At 41.3% G+C, this 24,300-nt stretch overlaps 1 protein-coding gene and 1 long non-coding RNA gene across 4 annotated transcripts; one reads left to right on the top strand and one right to left on the bottom strand.

Moving 5' to 3' along the window:
• Positions 1 to 774: 774 nt before the first annotated feature.
• LOC133625148 (uncharacterized) lies at positions 775 to 13,844 on the bottom strand. 3 transcript variants are annotated; one of them, XR_009818468.1, is made up of 4 exons: positions 13,712 to 13,844; positions 12,233 to 12,520; positions 3,378 to 3,410; positions 775 to 3,049 (listed from the first exon to the last, which is right to left on the bottom strand). It is a non-coding gene; the product is annotated as an uncharacterized LOC133625148 (long non-coding RNA). The 3 variants fall into 3 exon arrangements; XR_009818467.1 differs by having other exon boundaries at positions 775 to 3,410; XR_009818469.1 differs by having other exon boundaries at positions 775 to 3,410; positions 12,356 to 12,520.
• A 196-nt stretch (positions 13,845 to 14,040) lies between these two features.
• On the top strand, positions 14,041 to 22,817 carry CISD2 (CDGSH iron sulfur domain 2). Its single transcript, XM_061993182.1, has 3 exons — positions 14,041 to 14,291; positions 21,054 to 21,265; positions 22,462 to 22,817. Exons 1-3 carry the CDS (start codon positions 14,189 to 14,191, stop codon positions 22,549 to 22,551), a joined length of 405 nt encoding a protein of 134 aa, XP_061849166.1. The 5' UTR covers positions 14,041 to 14,188; the 3' UTR covers positions 22,552 to 22,817.
• Positions 22,818 to 24,300: the final 1,483 nt, after the last annotated feature.

Genomic DNA, 24,300 nt, shown 5'->3' with positions numbered 1-24,300 from the left:
GTCCCCGGGGCGCGGCGGCGCGCACGGCTGACGACAACTCCCCCCGCCCCACCCTCCCGTTAAATGGCGCCGATGGCCGGATCTACATAGGCGCGCTGACGCAGCGGAACGGTATTCCTCCGCGCGTTAAGCGCTTGCCAGCTGTGTGCGGCGTGTGTTGTTGGGAGGGGGCCGGGTGGACCTAGATCGCCCGCGGGCTCTGTGCCGTTGGGCCGTGCCGGAGGCCGGGCATCGTCTGCCCAGGCCATTTCTCGCACTTCGCGGCCCTATGCCCTCACCTGCCATATGGCTACTCGGTGGATGGTTGGGAAGGGGCTAATAGGAGCGGCGGCCTGGTAAAGAACGAGGCTCCGGCTTTCTTCCGCCTCGCAAGAAGTAACACTAGCGCCTTCACACCCCGGGCCGCCGCAGGCTCGAGGTGCTTGGACGCGAAAGTGCCTCGGAGGGAGCTCTAAGACAAAGGCGTTTGCATCGATCATTGTGGTGCCAGAGATGTGGCAAAGGGTCTGCGGCCTGGGAGAGAGGCAGCAGCAAGGAGAAGTGCAGGCCTGGTGTGAGAGTAGCAGGCCTGGAAACTCTTTACTAGTGTCAACACATAAAAGTAAACCAAACCCATGTTTCTCAGTACAGGGGAAGAGATCGAAGGGGAGGACACAGTAACACAGACTGTCAGCACAAAGGTCAGAGTCATCAAATAGTTATTTAGTTTGCAGTGATAGATTGTGTGACACTTTGTCTCCTTGGAGACTTTTTATTTTGTGATGTATACGTCAACAAATGACCCAGCTAGGCTTTTTATTTTTGTTTTTAATCACAGCAATAAAATGTGTAGATTTATGCATAGCAGTGTGTGGGGGAAGGACTCCTAACAAGCAGAGATAGATTGCCAGACTGCCTTTCTGCTGTAATGAAGGGATATTTTGTATTAATAAACACAGCAGTTGCTGTCCAGGGACTATAGATACAGAATTAGCTAAATTCCTTGCACTGAAGTGAGTTTGCATTCACTGTAGTGCCTTTATTGCACTACTATTACATTTTCTTGCTATCTAGGATGCTAATTATTGTTTATCTGGAGAAGGCAGCATATTCAAAAAACTGATTCTGTAACAACACTTTCAATATGAATGCTTCAGGTTAGCCAGCGGCAATTAGGAGAGCAATTATTTTATCTTTTCCTTTTAAAAACAGTACTGTAGTAGGACTGCCATAGTTTTTTAGCATTCAAATCATGCACAGGCTAGAGACAAAACAATGCCTTGTACAGTCCAGTTTCTTTTTGTGATCACATGAACCATTCCTAGAAATTTCCTTATGTTGTCTCCCTTTTCTGGTTATTTTAATTGTACTGAACAGCATATTTGGGAAGTGTAGTCACAAACTATTTTACTAATATTCTTATCATCTTACTCAAGAATATTGCTGAAAATCACCTTTCCATTCCTTGTGTGCTTTGGATTATGGATGCTATTAAACTCCAAATCACCAGTGTATCTAACTTATGGTCACAGACATCTTCCTCTGCCTTGTGAATTGCTTATAAACTTCCAGAACTTTTTCAGTATTGTTTGTCATCACAAGAGATTCAAGTACTTAACAGTATTCCAGTGCTACATTTTAAGTTATTATTTGAGATTAATGACCTCTAATATGTGACTTAAAATATTCTGAGTTTTGGTCTGGCTTGCAATTCCCATCTTACTGTATGATCAAAGGAATGAAGAACAGCACAAACATACTGTTGACTGTGTGTAATTTTCCCTGCTAACTTAAGGCAACAGGAATTGTTATTCTGGTAAATCCAGTTTTGTTTATGTGGCTTTCAACAGTTATGTGTTAAAAACCATATCTGTATTAGCATTTGACCCCAAAGAGTATTTAAAATGTATTGGATAGCTCTTGTTTATAGCCATTGCTCAGAAACAGGTTTCCACGTTTTATTTTATTATATATGTTTAGACAAACACTTTATTACATGCACTGGTCTTTTTTTTTTAAATTTCTTTAAAAATTGTTCAATTTAAATACTTATAAATGCCTTCCTGGTGACAAAGTACTACAAAATAATGGCTTGTGTAGGAATGTAAAACCAGGTACAGACTCACAGTTCTGTGGCCACTTCTGCAAGTCACAGCACATAGTCCTGCTTGGAGAACATGATACTTCTCACATTGATCTCTTTTTTCCTCAAATTGTGATGTAACAATCATGTGTTTCTCCCCAGTGTTTGGAAATAAACTCAAATAGATTTTTTACTTCAATAGGAATACTGGTGCAGGTAAGGCCTCGTAACCTTAATATATGGATGTGCCATGCACAAATTGTTTCTCACCTTTACCATCTGCAGCAGGTGTACTATAATGCTACTTGCACAGATACCTCATATAGTTACATAAAATGCAAGAGGCACAGGTGATGGTTACTGAATATGGATGTTGCAACTTATTGTGGAACTACTCAGTCTATTTGGGTTTGCTTCATTTTAAGTTGATTTTTGAAGCTAATCCTCAGAAGTGGCTGAAGAGAGATATTCCTGTGTCTAGTCCTTGTAAGGTAGTAGAGTTGGATTAGATTTTCAGAGGCTTATTATGCAAAATAGCTCTGTAGATGTGGCACAGTAATAAACAGTTTGCACAAGAAAACTGAGACTAGAGCAGCTGACTTGAACTTCATTTTGGAACTTTGTTTGCTTCTTCGGGTATGATGTTACAGAACACTGTACAGCCAAGTGGTCCACAAAAGCTGAATTTTAGTCCTGGAAGCTGAATTTGCCAGTCAGGTGTTTTGGGATGCTCCAGTAGAACGAGCATGAATAGGGGTTGCTTTGGTATATTGTTATAGTGCTTCCCCTCACCATAGAGGGTAGGAAGGGAAAGAGTCTCAGCCTTAGTTTAAAGGTTAGTGTAAACTGCTTGCATGTCAGTGTCAGTGTTTCACTTTCACTTGCCTGAGACATTTTGAGTATGCTGTTCTACCTGTCTTCAGAACAGGTGGAGCAACCAAGCAGGCTGAACACCAAGCAGCATTCCATACAGGACGCTTCATATATCTGAGAGGAAAATGCAAAATGTCTCCAAAAAAGATCTTACTTTTTAGGAAAGAAAAGAAATTGCTTCCACAAAAGCAAGATATCTGTGATATCTGTTTTCTTAGTCTGTCCACCAGATCATTATTAGTTCCTGTTTGGAGGAGACAAAACACAACAGCTTCTGCTGCTGGAAAACAAAGCACTAAGATGAACAACAACAGCTTCTCTTTGTTTGCATGTATTACCAGGCCCCAATTTTCTCTTCAGCATCCTGTCCAACTTGTTTTTCCTTTAATTATCATAAATCAAGCTTGCAGTCGAATCCCTCTTTAATCTGAGCAAAACTCACCTTATCGGAGACCCTTTTGGTTCAGTTGAGACCCTGAAAAATAAGATCACAGAAGAAAGCTGATAAGATTGGATTTTTTTTTTTTTTAACATAACAAACAAAAAAATGCTGAATTTGCCAATCCAAGTGCCATTACATGACAGAAGAAAAACAGGTTTGAGGATGTCATTGGATTCTACCTGATGCCTATTTTAACTTCAAAGAGCCCTGCCTTCGTGGCTGGGGGCTTCTACCCTTCAAGAAGGATGTCAAGGTCATAGTTAAGCTTTTGTGTTTCATGCCTAGTTCCCTGCTGTTACATCGGGGACCTTTACTTCTCCCTCTGTTAGGAAGAAGAGGTAGCAAAACCATTTCACATCTAGAGCCCAGCCCAAGGTCAGTGTGTTAAGGCTGCAGCAGTTAGCTTTCTAAGGAGTATTGGATAATAGGTAACTTTTTGTCTTGTATTCCAACTTGGCAGTTCTTAATCTCCTGTTGTCTCTTTGACAGCTTCTCTGACATTTTCACTGAAATGATTTCCAAACTATTCCACATTTCCTTTGTATAGTGGTGCCTTTTACCTCACTGCTAGTTCATGAGGCAAAACACTGAATCCTGACATTAACCCTTTTCTAAGCTGTTGCTGCTCAGCATAGGGAGTTATGAGATCTAACGTGTAAGTCCACATACAAGTGCTAGTGAAAAGATTGTTGTGTTGAATAGTGGCACACTAAGGTTTCATGGCTTGTGCAACATCATGTAACACTCGTAAGAATATTAAATACTTCAGTAACTTACACTGAGATCAAAAATCAAAGTTGCCCACAAAATCTTAGAGTTGTCAGAATTTTGTTCAGCACTTTTTAATCCTCTTTCAGCTATTTTCTTTAGCTACTTTACAAGAAGAAAGTTTTGACAACATGATATTAATGATGTTATTTTCACCGACTCAAACAACAAATATCACTGAAAATTGCTACAGGATATTTATTAGTATTCATACAAAGTATTCAGGATTTTTTTTCCCAGCAAAACTACCTTTTGATCTAGATGAAAAAGATACTCCTTTCGAAGTCAGCAGCAGTTTGTGTCAACAAGAATGTTCATTTTCTGTGCTGACTCAGCCCTATGGCTACTGAAGCATGAAAGTCTGATGAGCACATGCACAGCATAATTATGATGCCAGTTTTGAAAAACGAAAAGTTCTGTTGTCATTCAGTTAGTTACTACCTTTGTTTTCTCCTTTCATATGAATTCTTTACATTCCTGAATAAACACAGACAATATAAACATACATGGCAAAATAACATCTTAAAATAGGAATGGGTAGGGCTGAGCAATTAGTCACAGTTGCTAAAAAATAAGGTTAGCACAGGCTGAGTTCAGCTGGTGAAACGCCTCTCTGGAGCACCTCAGAGTTTTATCAGTTTCAGTTAGCTAGGGTACATCAGTTGGAGATGTCTTCAAAAAGGTGTTTAATGGTGACCTACTTTACCTCGTCCCTTTGTAGGTGGTTGCTTGTCCTTGCTGTACCTGTTTTTTGACCCCTTGGGCTGCCATCAGACTGCATGCTAAGTCTGTAGGAGCTACACTGTTAGCGAAAATGACCAAGTTCTGACAGTTATTTTCAGCAATACTTAATTTGGCCTATTATGTTTACTAAAGGAGATACCAAAGGACTCACTGAAGTGTTTTCAAAATATGTCTGTTTTTAATACCATGATGTAATTGATTACTAATCAGATTTGGACCATCCTAATTCGGTTGCTCCTCCAAAGCTTGATCCAAGATGCAAATGTAATAACAAACCACAACTTTTGAGGAGTGTTTTGATTTAACAAATTATTTGTACAGTGTAGCTAATACACTAGAAAAGTTGATACCCGGGTAAAATGTTAAGGATTAAAGTTAATTCAAATAGGATATCTAACATATTTTACAGGGTCCCTAATGCCGGCAAAGCTGGTCAGACTTCACAACATGTGGCGCTGATTGAAGTGTAGGCTTCCATTTACTTGGCTTGCTACATGCTAAGCATAATTTTCATGGGGGAATTAGCCTGAGCTAATGAGGACACTGATGGTGCACTTCATACTGAAGTATAAACCACCTTTTAGCTTAGGAGGTTTCCCCCCAGAGACAAGCCGGTGTTCCCAGAAGACTTGGGGCAGGGACTATCTCTGAGTTAAGAGTCCTAGTACCATTGACTTCCCAAATGGCCTGCAGCAAACTAACTTTCTTGGTCGCTCCCCTTTTTTTCTGAGGCAGTGCTGCTGGCGAATCATTCATGTATTTCTAGCTAAATAAACATTACACTTGAGCAGAGGTATCAGGTTGACTTTCTGCTGCTCTTCATTTAGAAGCATTTTTCCTTTTGTCATTGCAGAACATTCTGTCTCTTTTTTTTTGTTTCCCCCCCATTCTGTTCTATACAAAATAATTCTATGTTTCCCTGGGGAAATGATGACGTAGTCTTGTAGATTGCAGTGTTTTGTTTTTTTCATGGTGAATTTACTTGATTTGAAATAATTATTTAAGTAAATAAGAAAATCCACAGAAATACTTCAGGGTCTTTTTTATTCATTTTGTTTGTCTTTGAACTGACAGGAGTAAATGCCATGTATTTAGACAATGGATTTAGCAAGCCAACTATCATGTGGTACTAGGAGTCATTTAGCTTTTGTTTTTGTCCTTTTGAGCAACCTCATCATTAAAGATTTGGCTGATCTTTTCAGTTTTTAGTATGTCCCAGTTAACTTTAAGATGTCCAAGAGCTTGCTTAGACCCCAAATAGCCAGGTAACTACATTCAAATATATCTCTCAGAATGAAGGAACATTATTCTTGTTTGCTCTCACATTGTAATTCAGGGAACTCTGTTGATTACTCTAAATCACCAATACTGAAATTAGCCAGTTATTGCACTGTTCATCATTATGGTTAGAGGAATGGATCAGGGCCATATTTCTGAGAGGGTGGGTTGTGACACACAGGGTAGTCATGAAACGTTGTCAGGTGTCAGCAAATTGTTGGAAATTTTGCAAATTATAAAGCAAAGGCAACCTTCTGTATTCCTGGTGACTTTTATTCTTCAAGGTCAAGCATGCTTTTCAGCCTTTCAAGAAATATTACATACATTTGTCACTTTTACAAGGGAGATATGTTAATTCATTTCTTAAATGATAATGAAGGCTGCAATTTTATTCTCTTATTTTGATAATAGGATGTCGTCTTAAAACTCCACTGAAAAATTCTGGGTTAAGGAGTTGGTAGTGGGTTCCAAGATTTTCCCAGTCATAATGATTTTAATTCAGCAGGGAAAAAGATAATTTTGTAGACCTTCCTGACTATTTGGTGGCCTGTGTTAAATGATTTTATGGCCTCTGTCTAGGTCCTGTATTAGAAAAACAAATACTGCTGCAATTAGGCCTGGAGGGCTGAGGTATTTGGAGACTAAATGATGGAATTTTTAACACTGTCAAATCGTATTGGACAGGCACTTTGAGGGACCATGTGCAGTATCCATTTCTACTGTACCTGTTTTCCGAATAATTATAACATTTCTATCCCAGGAGCTGTAAAAAGTAACGCACGTGAAAGTGTAAAAAAAACTTGAATAATTAATTCCTCTTCGGGAAGCAGTTTAAAATATTCTGAAGCATCTTCATTGGTTAGAGACTGACTGTGTGTTGGTCACTTTCTCCACTGATTCAAAGGGAAAAAAACCCCTTATTTTTTTAAAAAAAATGTATTTACAGACCTTACAACTCCATGTACTGAAGTACAGAATTTATATAAAATTCTGTCAATAGCTTAGAAAGTAAATGAGGAAGTAGATTGCAAATCTTTTAGGGAATAGGCAGCTACCTAGATCTGGAAGTGCGCTGTGCTATAGCTGACCTGCAGTTCTGAGAAAAATATGAAAACCTGTTACTAAGATAGGCATAAAAAAAGGCTGTTAATCATGTTTACCTGCTATAGTACTATTCCATACAATTTCTTTGTACTCAGGATAGCCACTTTTCCCCTGCTTTCATTTCCATCTGTTACACATGTATTTGTTGTTGGAATTTGAAAAGGCATGGTGTTTTGGGGTGGTTATTTCTTTTTTTTTCTCTATTTCTTGTGAGGTGACAGAGAAGAGTAGGGGTTGCTGTCGATGCCAGACCTGGTGAACCTTGAACAGGGTAGACTGGCTCAGAAATCTCCACAGTGCTGCTGTTACACAGCAGTCTGTGAAGGAATGATAAACTGCTGTTCTACTGCAGTGTCAGTGGGCATCGTGGCAGAGGAAGGACTTAAAAGCAGAGCACAGTTGTATTGCAGAGGTCCTGTACTCTGTGCTCAGCAGGGGAAGCTGGTAGTTTTTCTGTGCTATAATTAGCCACTGCCAACAAATGCACGTTGCGTCATGGGAATTAGTCTTGTGGCATTCTCACCTTTGCCTTCCAGAATGAAGGAAATATCTTTCAATCACAACTATTACACCAAGGGAGTAAAGTATTAAGGGAACAAATACACCCTTAGTTGCTCGGCCAAGGATATAGAGTCTTCACTGACAGCAAAGATCAAGGCAGTTTAAAAGGGAATGGTGAGTGGTCCCTTACTGAGACTATAATTGATATATATATAGCTTCTTTTCCCTGGAATTCCCATCACAAGAGTGATGCAGTGTTTTGATAATGGTTTTAGTTTCCATCTGTTCATTTAGCAGCGTGTACTTCACAGATGATGTCTGCTTTCGCCTCTTTAGGTCCTTTAGAAGGGGAAGATGTATCTGTTTTCCACCATTGCAGCTTCCTCCCAAGGGACAATCTGGTTTATTGCAACAAACCAGGCAGAACCTGCCACAAATCAGTAATGTATCAGGTCTTTCATGAACATAGTGGTGAATCCTAAGGATACTTACTCTCATTTGAGTAAAACTCTTGTGAATTAGCAACTCCCTGGAAGCCAGTCAAGTTCTAAATCTGTGCAAGTTTGTATGCGACCAGCAGTCAGCTCAGTCTGTATCCCCACATGTGGTACATATCAGATCAGCTGCCTAATGTGGATGGAAAGACTGGATGATTCATGCAATGGGTCAAAACGTGAAGCTGTCTTGTGCATCATTTGTGTTACTTCGCTGATGTTACAATAGTTTTGTGTCACACAACGTGGTACTTTCTGTGCTTTAAATAAAGGCAGTTGAGATCAGTAACTTGTAACCGAGTGGCTATTCATAGTTTCCTCTTGTGCTATTTCTGCAAATGCTACAGTAGCCGTAGAAACCACTACCAGGGACCAGCGTCAACCATTGCATAAAAACAATTCCAGCTTGGAAAAAGCATACAATGCAAGTAGACAGTAACCGAACTATATCTGTGGATATTTAGGAAGTTAGCACGGAACACACCTATTCTTCCTGAGTTGAGGTGTTCTTCAACTTTGTTTCATACCCAACTCACAGATAACATTTCTCACTCCTCAGCAGCAGTAGTCAGAAGAAGAAATTCAAATGCTAAACCTGGGGCTGAGAGATCAAAGCATGGTATTTTTCTTGAATAAATAAAACCAGTGTCTACCGCTCTGTTCTGTCATACACAAAGCTGCCATCATAAAATTACCCTATTGATTCTATTGTAAATGTGTTTTATTTCCTTCACTCATTTTTCTCGAGTGCTTTGTCCACCACAGAATACTAGATATTTTCAATAAACACGAGCAGAAGCCACTTAAGGTGCCAAGTGACAGAGTCAAGTGAAAACATGATAACTGCAGCTTTCTTCTAAAGGCAATTAAACCTCTGGATGTAAAAATAAGAAATGAAAACCTAACCTACATGCAATGCAACTGCAACTTGCTTGCAGTGTTCATAAGCATAAAATTGAGGAAAATGACCTTATATATGTGATCATATGGTTTATATTTTTAAGCCAGACTCCATATTTGTTGAGGTTCAGTTATTTAATAGTTGAGTGTTGAAAGTGCTGCTTAACTGATGTAGAATCACATGAAATGAGTGACAGTTCCTACCACCCTTCCAGGGTACAATGATTTTGCTTGCTTTTGGGGGAAGTGGAAGAGAGAGAGATCTTTGCATACATGACGGATGTACTCAATCCCACCTTAACCAAACTCTCGGTAGTTTGGTACAGGCTCCAAAAGGGGTAAAGAGCTCCTCTAGGAAACCCACAAAGGAAGAGCACAGTGAGCACCGATACAGAAAAAGCCGTGGATACAAGGAGTTTTGTGCATACTTCTCCCATTGTGTGCAATCTGACTATGAGCCAACTGCTTTAGCCCGTAAATATGACAGCCTAAGTGAGCCTTCTCTGAGCGCTCCCTGCTAGGCTGCGTGCCTGCATGGCACCCATCTCCCTGTGAGCAGGGATGCCTCTCAAGGTTGCTCCTCGAAACAAGATATTTTATCAATGATGGACTGTGGGATGTGCCCAATTTGAGTTCTTCCTGGACAGCAACTGGACTGCATGGCAGGCAACTGTGCCCTTGAGCAGGGATGTCTCTCAATGTTGAGATATTTCTCATTTTAGCTTAAATAAATTTTCACAGAATGAATCACAGTTATAATGTTGTGTGATTTAGTATGTCGTTTGCTTAGCTTTACTGACGTAGTGTGGGTCGCGAGATTTGCTGAAGCCTTAGGCTGCAAGCTTTAAACTTTCACTATTTACTGAACATGTACCCACTTAAGCTAAACATGGCCTTCAGAGATAACCCAAACCAGGAGATAACAGCAGCTGCAACTTGACAAAGTAACAGTCTGTCTCGAGACAGAGAAAGGGTCCAGTGAGGAACAAGAAGACCTCCTTAAGAGTCTGTGATTCTGTAGCCCAGAATTGGACCAAACTGTCCTGTGAGGAGTGGGTGAATAGTCTGTAAGGGTATAATTGTCCAGGCATTTGTTCAGGTGGTCCCTCTCTGGAGGCACCCAGCTTGAGCTGATCTTGCTGTACTATTAAATGATGTAATTTTTCAGTACTGTTTTACCTGAGACTCTGCTTTGGGGAAGCTAGAGTTTCAACTTCAGAGTGAACTAACACCAGACAGAGACGCAGAGAGACCCCTTATTTCGTCAGGTAAGTGAATTGCAAATAAACATGCTGAAACTTTGAAACCTTAGTTAAGTGATAGCAGGATCAAGTGTGCACATATAATCCTTTAGATGTAAACCAATGACCAAGTCTGGGACAAAGTCTGGATCCATCTGCACCTAGACTCAGCCCTGAGAAGGAGTTTAGAAAGCAAGGGAGTCCATTCTGCACCTCATGACTCAACAGGAGGGTCTCCCTTACCTTTTTGTATCTCCAGTCTCTGTGAATCAATTCTAACTTGATTTTCCTTTATATATTTCCTCTATGTACTAAGTAATAGAGTGAACTTTGCTATCAAAGTCTGTTAAGTCACCTTTGCTAATACCTTTGACCATGTTTCTTTAAGTGATTAAAACACTGGTCAGGATGTGGGGCAGCATACAGCAGGGCCAGCAGCGAATCACACCTCATTGTGAAATGATTGGGATCCATAGGCAGAGATCTAGCTTCCTCCTAAACAGAGGCTTGGGTTTGCTGGTCACAGAAGCCAGCTCTTTGGTGACAGGGTAGTTTTTAGTGGCACACAGTACTCTTCCTTGCTGCAGAGATTATTCTGGGTGCTCAGTATGGAGAATGGCAATGCTAATTTCAAGAAAATGGTTTTAACACCATAAGATATCCTGTTGATAGAAAAGCACATTACTACAAAAAGAGTGCTGAGCAAATTACTGTGCTACATAGGCTTGTTTTAGAGATGGAAGGACTGTGTGTCTGCTGCCTCAGAACCTTTCATCTTCTATCCTTAACTAGTGTGTGCTTGGTAACAAAATAAATAAATATAATTCACAAGTGTTCTTTTCCTTTGCAAACCTTAAGTGTCCTAGACAGCCTGGAAATTAAGCAATTTTTGAAGGGCAACAAGGAGAGGAACACAACCAACTTCTTTTCACCTATGCTCAGTCTGTTGGACCAGGACCAACCAGCTTGTGGATGCTGAAGGCAACTCTTGTTTTTACTGCCAGCTGGAGCAATGCAGCTATGTTGTAGTGACGTGATGCTTGGCAGAATAAATTCTGCCAACCGTGATCTGCATCTGCATCATAAACTTTTCTGCCATTCTCATCAATGCATGCCCGGCAGTAAGTTAATAAGGCTGCTTCTCTTGGCTGTGTTTTGGGAATTCCAGGTAAAAGACCTGAGCTAGTACTAAGGGCTCTATGTTCCATTTTACCTGTAATGTTCTTGCTAGATGAATAATCCCAGTGATAGAGGATACCTACTGCTCAAAGCAATAATTGTATTTCAGTATCAGTGGTCTAGGTTCTGGTCATGTATCTATGCTTGGGCATTTTGTGTTGTTACTTTTATTACAGCAACTCCTATATATCCTAACCAATCTCTGCTTTTTAATGGTTCACAAACTGAAGCTAAATGTGCAAGAATAAATTGTTGCATATTCATCTCTCCAAAAAAAAGCTAGAAAATTTTCCAAATACCCAACAGCATTGAGATTTGAGGCAAATCTAAAAAGAATGCTGATAAAATCCTGATGAAGCAATCTGCCCGTGAAATAAGAACACCCACATAGGGTGTTAAACATGTGTAACAGAAGGAAGATATCACACCTTCCTGGTAAACCTCTGCATGTTTACTGATTCTGACCGTGTAATGTGGTCCCTGCAGATGGGCTATTGCATAAAACCCTCTTTTCTGTGGGACTGAGCAGGCCTGGAGCCTGCATTTTCCCCTAAACTCAAACAGGAAGTTTGGGGCCAAGTTTTAGAGTGAACAAACATCTCCTGAGCCCCAGTACAAACTACAGTTTGTAGTTTCTAAAACCCACCTTTTGCCTGCTCTTCAGTTAAGAATCTCATTCAGGCTTCATCCTTTCTAGTTTTCCCACAGTGTATGACTTCAGGCTTTCAGATACCAAAACTGTTGAGGAGTTATGTCAACGGATACCTACGTAGACAGGCGAGGCACAGCGATAACAGTTCCTCTCTGCAGCATGCGGCTGCGCATTGTCTCACAGTCTGCTCAGGGCAGCACTGATCAAAGGCACCACAGCAGGGCTCAGAAGCTTCAGTGAAGTGTCAGCTGTGCTCCCGGTATCACAGCTGGCATCCAAAAGCTGGAGGAGGACAAGAAAGGGAGAATGAAGGAAGGCCACAGGCTCTCATCTTCAATGTGAAGTTGTTTGATCCAGAGCTGGAGGATTTACCTTATCTTGTCTTCAGCCTTATGTATTCTTTGCTCAGAAAATCTAACAAACAAGGTTACATCATGACATCTGATGTGTCAGAATAATCATTTTGCTCTTTCATTACCTTGCCTAATAGCAGGCATTTGCCTACACAAAAAGGAGTCATCTTAGGGCATCAGACATAGTCATTACAAGGATAAACTTAGGTGAGGTAGGGAACTAAGATGCTCTGACATCACAGGAATATTCTCATTAATAGAAACTAGTGAAAGAGCTCTAGCACTGGGTTTGTATATCCCAGTCAATACAAGGCAAACAGTACTGCCGAGTAGATTCAGACAGACCAGCGGGTTCCTCTCACTCAAGAAACACCTATGATTACTTGCTTTGTTGCATGGTTGCTTTGCTCAACCCTATTAACTATTAATTCATCCCAAAACTTTTTAATTACCAGTTCTGGGCCAGCAGGAAAAGTCCGCAGTCGATACAGGCAGATATGGTGTCTTTTCCACACCTTGTGGGAAGAGAGAGAACTACGCTCCAGTCATCACCAAATAAAGAAGGAGATACATCTTCTAGAAGGATTCAGCATTCCTGAAGATGGTCATGCTCTGTGCCATATGCCATTGCACTTGATGGATTCACTGACAGTAGTAAACCACCTGAACGAAATGGTGTTGGACTCGTGACACAAGAGATTTCAGGTCTGTCTGGGTTGTCTAAATTGACCCAGAATGGCTGTATATTTCCCAATTTTTTCACCAGGCTATACAGGGGCAATTTTCTATGCCAAAATGACGAGTCTCTCCTTGACATAAAATTAAATCAAATTAGGTATTGCGCTCAGAGATAGAACTTGTTCTGCACCAACTGTTGCCAAACAGATGGACCTCTCCCTGTAATATTCAGACTCCCTGCACTCACAGTATCCTGCACTCACAGAAGAGCTATGTTACAATATGAAAACCATCATTCGTATGAAGAAAATTTTTCAGTCTTTTACTTCAGTGTTTCTAAGACCGTCGACATGAAACGCAACTGGAACACAGGAGGGTGACCACAGGTGACAGATAACGTATAAATCACACGCCACATGTTACTAAAGTCGCAGTCCCTCACCTCTCCAGCTGTACCTTCAATTGAGAGGAACGAAGCCGACCCAGGAGGTGCCTCGCGGCCGCGGCTCCGGCCCGGCCCCGCTGCCCACCGGGCTCCGCTCCCGCCGCCGCTCCTTCCCAGCTCTAACGGCTGGCGCCGCCCGCGCGCCCCCTCGCGGCAGCAGAGCCCCCAACCCCCGCCGCTCGGCTCCGCTCCGCTCGGCTCGGCTCGGCTCGGCTCGGCTCGGCTCGGCTCGGCTCGGCTCGGCTCGGCTCGGCTCGGCTCGGCTCGGCTCGGCTCGGCTCGGCTCGGCTCGGCGCCCCCCCGCGGCGCCGGCAGGAAAGCGTCTCGCGCGGTTGCGCAGGCGGCGGGTGCACGCGTGACACGGCGGCCGGCAGGGGCGGCGCATGCGGGGCGGGAGCGGCCGAGGAAGCGCGCCGATCTCTGCGGCGTGGGGTAGCGGTAGCTTACTCCACTTCTTCCCTGACGGCTGGTACCATGGTGCTAGAGAGCCTGGCGCGCATCGTCAAGGTGCAGCTGCCCGCGTACCTCAAGCGCCTGCCGCTTCCCGAGAGCGTCGGCGGCTTCCTCCGCCTCACAGGTAGGTGGGGGCGCGGGCGGCGTGAGGAGCGCGGCAGGGCCGGGGATGGCCTGGGCTCCGGCGCGGCCCGCGGGCCTGCTCCGTATTGTGTTGCGACTTCCACTGCTCGCCTCGGGCATCGCTCGCTTTCTGCAAGTTCTGCTAAACAAGTTATCTGTTACAGAAGAGGGGACACCTCAAACGTTAAACTGTTTTAGCAGGAGAATTATCCGGCAAGACATGGAAGATACCCAGTGAGGTAGATGATAACGGTCAGAGTAACATAATAGAGTGAAACGTGCCAGACTCCTCGGCCCCAGCTCATTCACACTGTGCTTAAAATTCTTCTCTGTGCAAGCACCAGCAAGTCAGAGGCCGTACGATGAAGGCCTGAAACACAGCCTCTTCATTTGTTTACAAGGTTATAGAGGGTGGAGATACCGATTTTAAAAAAAGGTTTCTGGAAGCCTGCTAACATACACAAAGTTAGGGTTTCTTTAATCATTTTCATAGGCATTTTCTGGTTGAGGGAGTGGACGTAGCTATTCATTAATCATAGACCAGTCACAAAGTGAACAAGAGAGAAAGCAAAATACTAGCAAATTCTTTAGGTGTTCAGTGCTTCTAGTGCCTTGTAAACTGGAACTGGCTGAGCCCAGGCTCAGCTGTGATAACAGGCAGAACCTCAAATGACAAGATTAGTTTTGTCATAATAAGGAATGCTCTATCAGAAACTCTGGAACTAGAAAAAGTCTTCAAAGTGTAGAATCAACCCTCAATGTTTATATTGCAGCACTAAGCTATATAACTTAACAGTGCTGGAAAATGGATCGATTTAGAACAGACATAAATTATTTAAAAACAAATTTGAGTCACTTTTTTTCCCAGTGTGTTTATGCTGCTTGTAAACTTAGTCCAGTTGTCTTTCCCTTGACAAAGAAACTCATTTTAAATGAAATGGTCTTCATTCTCCAGAATTACTCTGTCATCTAAAAATACTGTGAATGATATTAACCAAATAGAGAAATTCAGCTGCTACAAAGCTGGGAGGAAGGGAATGCAGTAAGCTGCAGAACAGTGCAGCTTCTGATAGTCCTTGCAATTGGCTGTTTCCTACTTAAGTTGTGCTTATAATTTGTCTAGTAATGCTTGAGTCTAATATCTTCTTGCTTCACCTGTCCACATGTACATTTCTGTAACAAGATTACTTGTGCAGCTTCTGTGTTTGTTCACATTGCATAGTAATAATAATGTCTATTCTGAAAGTCTCTAGTCAGAACTTTTTAGAATAGAATGACAAATGGAGGAGAACTGGTTTGTTGTCATGGTATTTACCCCACTGAGAGGTAATTCCTTGAATCTGGGAGGAGGGCAAGAAACAAAAAACAAACTTGAAGTGGAGACCAAACCTGAAATATCAGTCCCAAAAATAATAAACAAAGGTAGAAGAAAGATCCAAGTCAGAAACTGCATTGAAACCTGGGAGTATTTAATGAGCATACCTGAAAAAAATCCACTGCCTCTAGTTCTTACTGATTTCTTTGACCAATCTTTTGCTAAACACTCTAAAAAGGGGCAACAGAGGTATAATTAAAAAGAAATAGCTATGGAGACAACACATTAATGCTCCTTTCATTTTTTTCCAACGGTCAGCTAGACTAGACTCATATCTACTATCAAGTTGATATATCTTAGGGTGGATACAAATGAAAATGGAAATTAAATGAACAAAAGCCAGCAAAACTGTACAAGGTGCTTAAAGTTATGACACAGGGTAAATGCAGCACGGTGAAGTTTTCCTAAAGGAAATCATAGTAAGTCACATCCTAGGCACCTAAATTTAAGAAATGATCTCTTATTGCTTAAAAGTTATTGAAAGTTATCGAAAGCCTGTTGGTCTTTGAAGAGTCTTGCTTACCTTCATTCAGAGCTTGTTTTCAGTCCTAAGTTTCATCTGAGAAAACCAGATTGCTTCAGCCATCGCTGCCTCTTCTATATTGTTGTCATGGTCTTAATCTGTCCTGTCCTAATGTCATAAGCCTCTAAAAGGAAGGAGTTCCCAGTTCCTAGAGTTATCATCCTGTAAGTTTCTGCTGGAAAATATCTATTGAATTTCCATTAGTGAAAAACTATTAGACAATAGAGAGGATTAGCCTAATATTCTCTTTTGTGTTTACTACTCCTACAAATTACAGAGGAGCGTATTTTTTGGCAAATGACGTATCAAATATATCAAGCATTTTCCTTTGCTTATTTTTGGAAACTGAGAACTAATATAGATCTGAAAATGTTTAAAGTGCTTTAGTATTTGTCCTCTGGTAGCATCTACTGAATTTAGTTAGGGGTCAGCACTATAAAACCCTCACTAGCATAGACCTTGTTTGCAAAGGCAGGCCAGAAGCCAAATCTGGAGCAGTGCAATCCTGCTTCTGTAAACCTTAGTTAGCTGCCAGGCAGATGCAACTTCGGCTCCTATAGTGCATCAGTTATATAAACAGTAGACCAAAAGTATAGGGAATCATAGAATGGTAGGGGTTGGAAGGGACATTTAGAGATCATCTAGTCCAATCCCCTTGCTAGAGCAGGTCAACCTAGATCAGGTCGCCTAGGAACATGTCCAGGTGGGTCTTGAAGACCTCCAAGGAAGGAGACTCCACAACCCCTCTGGGCAGCCTGTGCCACTGCTCTCTCACCCTCACAGTGAAATAGGGTTTTTTTATGTTTAAGTGGAACTTTTTGTGTTCCAGCTTCATCCCATTACCCCTTGTCCTGTTGCTAGCTACAACAGAAAAAAGGGATGTCCCAACCTCGTGACACCCACCTTTTAGATATTTATAAATGTTAATAAGATCTCCTCTCAGTCTCCTCCAGACTAAATAGCCCCAGTTCCTGCAGCCTTTCCTTTTGTATCAGATACTGTATAGTGTACTGATTAAAAATCTTGAGTCATGTGTTGTCTGTTGTGACCTCCCCAAATCACAATTGAAAACTACTTGCTTGGAGAGAGGAAGGCTGTTAGTGTCCAACACAAAACTCCTGAAGGTAAAAGCAGTGAGGGAGTAAGGAAAGAATGTTTGACCTTGAGTTTGAAAATAGATATCTAAATTATTGCGCTGCTGCTGCTCAGAAGCCTCTTTCAGTTTCTTGCTGTAGCTACTTCACCCTTCTCTTCTCGTGTTTGCTGAAATGAACAGTGTTGTCTCATGCTGGCCTTGCTCTTTATCCTGGTATATGTCAGCTCAAAATAGCATGTGGTCAGAATGTCAAGGTTTGTGTAAGAATCTAGGTGCTGGGCTTCTTTCCATAAACATGACACAGTCCTGTGTGGGCTGTGTTACATTTGACCTACGTGGTAAGAATGACTTTAATGTAACAGGCTGCCAGGCAGGAATAGGACAGTTTTGTGGATCATCTTTTACAGTACTGAGGGAAAGAAGGGTGATACCATGATAACAAACACCCTTTTAAAAGACCCAAGCAAACAACAGAAAATGGGATAGAACTGCTTATTAGTCTGAAGACAGTGTAATTGAGTAAGTAATTTGAACTTGTATGAATCCATTTTGAGATTAGATGTAGTCAGAGTTCAAAAATCTTTATTTTGACTGGTAGCTAACACTTGTTAAAATTTTGGCTTGCAATTGAGCTGTTACTGTAAGAAGCTGCTTTTGTGTCTACATAGGGTTATTTCCACAGAAATTAGCTGAATATAAATAAAAATGAAAGATACGAAAGGAGCAGTTGGTGAAAGGCAAACAGGGACCACTTGCTTTGGTTTGACCCTCCGGGGTTGGCCAGTCTCTCTCTCTTCACAGGATGTGCTCCTTTTTTTGGACTTGTTACTGATGGACTAAAAGTTAAGAGAACCTCTTCTCAAAAATGTAGCTGTGGCTTATGGTCCATGACCTCAGCTTCTTGGAATTCTTTGGGCATTCCTGTTTCAGTGATGTTCCTGATACTTTCCAGGACTTATCTTTGGGATTGGTCTCTGTCTAAAACAAATCAAGTTTGAAGACTAACCTCTTCGATACTCTACTCTCCATTTCTGACTCCAAAGACTGCCTCTTCCCATGCAGCAGAACTGATAAAGAATCTCCAGAATCAATGTAATTGCTGAATTCTGACTTACCATCTGTGAAAATAAACAGCTTTGTGAATTGCCTTACACCTGCTTCAGAAAGGTATGAATGGCTTCAAAACCAAAGAGCAGCTTACATTTGTTAGGAATTCATCATTGCATTGGTTTGGATGAAACTCTTCTCCCTCCTCTGCCTGTCCAGTCTGAAGATCTGTCACTTTTTTAACTTTGTGACAGTATCTTGTCTCTCATGCTCTAGAAACATGATTGTGTTGATTTTTGAGACTAAAAGGATGAGCCTCTGGCGGTATTTTGGCAATAACAAGTCAGTTTATTATTACTGTACATGGGGCAACTGGAGGACTTTCCAGAGACTCCTGCATTAGAAATATGTAAAGAAATCACAGGCTAGTGAAGATGGGACTTGTTATCAGCAGTTAGCATGATGCAAAACCTCCTTTCTCAGAGGTTACAGCTGTCACGTTCCTGTTTCATTTGGATGAACCCAACTGGTTATGAGTCTCCCATAGACATGACCGCTGTTCTGATTTTTTTATGTCATATCAGGGAGTTTCAAGCAGCACTGAAATGCCACTTGCTGTTTAGTTGCCAGTCCATATTAATTACATTTAATTCTTATGCGAGACATTTTCTTTCTATGTGTCCATTTCAGCCCAGTCGCACTCATGATGCACTTGATAGGTGACCTGCTTCTGATTGTGGTGCACCTGTCGGAATGTTTGTACTGTCTCAAGAGTTCAGAGTAGCTTTGTAGTAGGGATCCACCTCTTTCCAAATTGAGTATCTTTCCTCTGGAGGTTTTCAACACCCGCCTGGATCTGTTTCTGTGTGGCCTGATCTAGGTGGACCCACTTTAGCAGCAGAGTGGACTAGATGATCTCTAAAGGTCACTTCCAACCCCTACCATTTTGTGATCTAACCTGGCTGTTGGCAAATTTTCTTCACTGGCCAAAGTACCTTTCAAGTTGGCTCTTTGTGTAAGGTCAAAAAGTGCATTTGGATTCCTATAGGCAGGGTGTTGTGGGACAGTTACGACAGAAGAGACAGACAGGCACTGCTATTGAGGGAACTTGGTGTTTTATGTAACTGAATTTAAGTATCTCAGTGTTAATATTATTATTCAGAGCTTACAGCTTGTTGGAGGAATTGAGAAAACAGCAACAGAGGTTAGTCTATTGCAGTGACTCTTAGCAGGTTTTGTCATTTCTTATATATATAAGTGCAGATGTGGCAAGACTATTGAAACGTGTGGAAAGGTACGTGCCTTTAGTACCTTAGTGCCTTTAACAGCTTTGGTGCATTCTCAGCTAAATGCAGTACATGTCACTTTCGTGTCAAAGGCTACAGAAAGCTCAAAGAACATAAAACTAGTCCCACAAAGTATTTTCATTACATGGTATACTTCCAGAAAATAAAAATTACTAAGAAAAAGCTGTTGTGTTCTAACTGGAAAAGTATTAGTACAAACATATGCTCTAGTATTACAAATAAAATCAAGCTATACAGAACAATGTAATTTCTGAGAGCTACAGCCTACCTAGCATCCTTAACCTGCTCCATTGCATTTCCTCTTATACATCTTAACCTCAAAGAACAAACTGTAGAACAAAATTTTGCTATGTCTGATCCCGAATTGTTTAAAGGAGGAACTTGACTACAGTGTCTTATCTTGCAAAGTAAAGTGCTTGTGCAGCTATTTGTGCTCCAGGTCATTACACATCTTTGTTTCTCATTTTAAAATACTTTTAAAACTCTCTTCTCTCTCTACCTGAGTGTTTGGGTTTATTGTATTCTCCAGAAATTTAGAAAAATGCTTTTTCCTTTATCACACCGCGGTACTTAAATTACACTGCAGTATTGTCACAGCGTGTTCTGCTGGAAAAGTGGATCCACCTTTAATAAATACAGATCTTATGCCAGATGCTGATGAATTTCTTAAAAGGTCTAGTAAGTCTTTCACCAGTATGTCTAGAAGATATAAAGTGGTGTAGCAAGGCAGCTAAATCTACAGAGGATACTTGAATCTCTTAATTGTACTTAAAAGAAGTCTCTCAGGTTGGTAAAAAGCAATTTTCTGTGGCTTAACCTACTTGATCTCAGGATTCTTTTTTTCTCTGTGCATTGTACTAAATGGTTGCAGATCCCTGAACAAACAGAGCTCAGTTTCTGAAGGTGTAACTTCTAGAAGTTTCTGAAAAAACCTTAAATAAACCCATGACAATTTCAAGCAGCTAAAAATGTGAAGTAAGCAATTAAAATGGAATTATAAATAGGCTTAATAGTTCTTTATATGCAGAATGTTAAGAGACCAGCATTGAATCTACTTCCCACGTGTAATCACGCCCAGTTTGCCGGTACATGGTGCTGGTTTACCTCGGGGAGGCTGAACCCTTATAATTTTAGTACGTCTTTTATTTGTTTGGGATTTATTCTCAATTGAGTCATCTTCTTGAGCGCTGAAATAAAACTTTGCGTGAAATTCTAGGACTCAAATTTTTACCTTGTCTGCAGGAAAACCTCAGGTTTTAATCCAAGCCTTCCTTCTTCTTGAGACTTAACCAGAGAGTCTTGTTTTCCCTCAGAGCCTTGCTGACTGAGCAACCCCATTCCCTGCCCTAAGTCATCTGAGAGTAGCTGATGTTGTGCCGTACTGAAGCGGTGCCATTCATTCTCCCTGTGTTTAGTTTCAGAATGGCTGCGGTTGCTGCCTTTCCTGGGCGTGCTGGCCTTGCTTGGTTACCTCGCTGTTCGTCCGTTCCTCCCCAGGAAGAAACAGCAGAAGGATAGCTTGATTAACCTCAAGATCCAGAAGGAAAATCCAAAAGTAGTGAATGAAATAAACATTGAAGATCTCTGCCTCACTAAAGCTTACTGCAGGTGTTGGCGTTCTAAGACGGTAAGACACTTTGTGCTACTGTAGGAGTAGAGACTGAAACTTGTGTGTTTTTATCAGTGCTGTGGTGGTCAATTGCTACATATTGACTTGTTGCTTTTTCTTGGAAGTGAAACATAGAATGATAGAATGTTAGGGGTTGGAAGGGATCTTTAGAGATCATCCAGTCCAACCCCCCTGCAGAAGCAGGTCAACCTAGATTACTTTCCTGGTTTTTAAGAATGGCACAGTTGCTTTTTTTTTTTCCTCTGTGAACCTGTCTCCATACTGAAAGAAACTGTAGAACCTTGTAAGAAACACAATAAGGATTTTTCTAGAAACACTCAGTGACCACCTGTGAGTAGATTAAGACCAAGCAAGCCTTATTTAGTATTTGGAAATACATTGCATCCTTTGAGAGAAAAGGCATTTAAGAGCAACCATTAAGGCGTTTGTGTCTAAGAGGAACCATTTTAGGACCTTACAAACTGAGTTATCTGTTAGCAATCTTTCTTCCTTAGTAACATGTGTCCTATGTCTGATAGGAGACTGTTTGATGCTCACACCTCAAGTACTGTGTTCTGGGCTTCTCACTACAAGAAGGACATTAGGTCCCATTAGTGGGACACCGAGGTGCTGGAGCATGTCCGGAGAAGGGCAACAAAGCTGTTGAAGGGTCTGGAGAACAAGTTTTATGAGGAGCAGCTGAGGAAACTGGGGTTGTTTAGCCTGCAGAAGATGCTAAGGAGAGACCTTATCACTCTTTACAACTGCCTGAAATGAGTTTTTAGCAAGGTGGGGGTCAGTGTCTTCTCCCAAGTAAAAAGTGATAGGACGAGGGGAAATGGGCTCAGGTTGCACCAGGGGAAGTTTAGATTGGAGATTGGGAAAAACTTCGCTGAAAGGGTTGTCAAGCATTGGAACAGGCTGCCCAGGGAAGTGGTGGAGTCACTATCCCTGAAGGTATTCAAAAGACACGTAGATGTGGCCCTTGGGGACATGGTTTAGTGGTGGATGTGGCAGTGCTAGATGAGTGGTTGGACTCGATGCTCTTAAGGGTCTTCTCCAGCATAAACGCTTCTATGATTCTGTGTTGAAACAGGACATAGTAGGAGGAACTAGCAACATTTCCTAGGCCAAGAGTACCTTGCTATTGGTATAAAAATCACTGTGTAGTTGCTGTACAGTTACACTAATTCCTCATGTATGTTTTCTTCCAGTTCCCTGTCTGTGATGGCTCCCACAACAAGCACAATGAATTAACAGGAGATAATGTAGGTCCACTAATACTCAAGAAGAAAGAAGTATAGCGGATACTTCATCCACTAGGTCATGACTGATAAAGCCTTTTTATACTGTTGTAGTTGCAAAGGACAGCATTTATTCTATGATTGGTATGATTTAGTCTAATGATTGCTGTAGATTTCTTTTTGGAATAAACTGCATTTCGACAGTGCTAAATCTGTCACTGTTTTGATATTTTATTCTGAGAAGAACTGTGTCTGCTTTGTAAAACTGTAAAGTAACTATCTCTGTAAATAAGGCATTTATTTCGACAATAAAATTACTTCCTACACTTAAGCCTTTATTCTGCTTTTCAGGAGCAAATTTAAGTGCACTTAAGTGCGGGGAAAAAGATCCTGAATTCATCCTTTGTGAATATAACTAAGGGGTTACAACTGAGGGCAGGCAGCACCGTGATGTTAAATTACAGTAGGTGAAGGTCTGGCCTGTGCGGTGCCTCAGGGAACAGTTTGTTAGCTTCATGCAAAGCAGCCCAGCTCAGATAAACCACACACAGCTGGAAAGTCTCCTACAGCATCCTAGGTGGAGTTCTGTGGTAGCAGGCCATAGCAACTTCGCTATTGAGCAGGTCACCCACTAACATCCCTTCATTTTGGGCTTCTGAGCGTTACTTTCAGAATGATTGTTTGGGTAAGTCAGGACTTTGCTGTGCTGTGGCTTAATTTCAGATGCAGGTAAATAATGGCTACTTAGCTAACTGACAGACTTCTAATTAATCTTTCTGAAGTGTTTTATTCTCCAATGAATGACTGTATCCACCAATTTAAATACAAAAATTTGATCCATGCTACAACTGTAAACAACTGTACTAAGGCAGATTTCAGCTGTTGCTTAACAGTGTTTTGTTTGAGTCATTGTTGGGCAGGTGGGAAGCCCTAGAGTGGTGTGCCATTTCCAAAGCTGATCACCACAGGGCTGAAACAGAAAGCAAGTCAGAAACAGTTCTCAAGTAAGAGCTCTCACAGCAGCAGCAGAACTAACGTAGGTTTATTCCCCCTGCATTTGTAACAGTTGTAGTTTTAGGTACCAAAACCTCTTGCCTTGTAGCAAAAGATGGCAGACTGAGGTATGATTGTATGTTAAGTGTAATAGAACCATTATACAATCTTTAATGCTTAAATGCTTCATGGTGGTCTTAGTTTTTAACAGATGAGCAACCCATAAACATTACATTAGGATGTAACATAACAGAGGAGAATCCTTACTATTGCTAAATGGCTTGTACTCAGTCTTCACTGAAAGATGTAGTACATTGAACACCACTCCCCAGTTCTTGGATTCAGTGAAAAAATTACTATGTGAAATGCAAAAGCCTGTCTTTGGATTTTTTTTTTTGCCAAGTTTTTAAATCCACAGCCTATTGCAGCAGACTGTTATATACAAGTCTGTATGAGCTTCCAGCTTTTGTCAGCACACTTTTGCATTCAAATAGTTTGATTTCTTCCAGAGTCTGAGAAGTAAACTATGTCTGTCAATCCTATTCTCACTCCTGTTACTCTACTTGGACAAACCCTGTTAGAGTAAATAATGCAGCAAAATTGATTTTGTTTCTCCCACAAAGGTCCCCTAAAAGGAGAATGACGGTGTAAGGTTTAATGTCTTGATTCCACCTCTAGCATGGCTGGATGAGGTAATTTTTTCTCCTTGCTTGCTGTTAAATGAGATTGATGCTAAACAATCAACAAATGGGAGGAGGGAACAAAGAGGGGTATTTTTGTTTGTTTGTTCTTGCTTATGTGTATAGGGAAATGGAA

Source organism: Colius striatus, chromosome 3 (assembly GCF_028858725.1).
Source record: "Colius striatus isolate bColStr4 chromosome 3, bColStr4.1.hap1, whole genome shotgun sequence".
Classification (NCBI taxonomy): Eukaryota; Metazoa; Chordata; class Aves; order Coliiformes; family Coliidae; genus Colius; species Colius striatus.
Note: the sequence above shows the minus strand (reverse complement) of the source record. Positions and strands in the feature narration are given on the sequence as shown.

Bases quoted from the DNA above. Each gene is read 5' to 3' on its own strand.
- CISD2 (XM_061993182.1), top strand. From the start codon at position 14,189: ATGGTGCTAGAGAGCCTGGCGCGCATCGTCAAGGTGCAGCTGCCCGCG. The intron at 14,292-21,053 runs GTAGGTGGGGGC...CCCTGTGTTTAG, and splicing joins CGGCTTCCTCCGCCTCACAG to TTTCAGAATGGCTGCGGTTG. The intron at 21,266-22,461 runs GTAAGACACTTT...GTTTTCTTCCAG, and splicing joins GGTGTTGGCGTTCTAAGACG to TTCCCTGTCTGTGATGGCTC.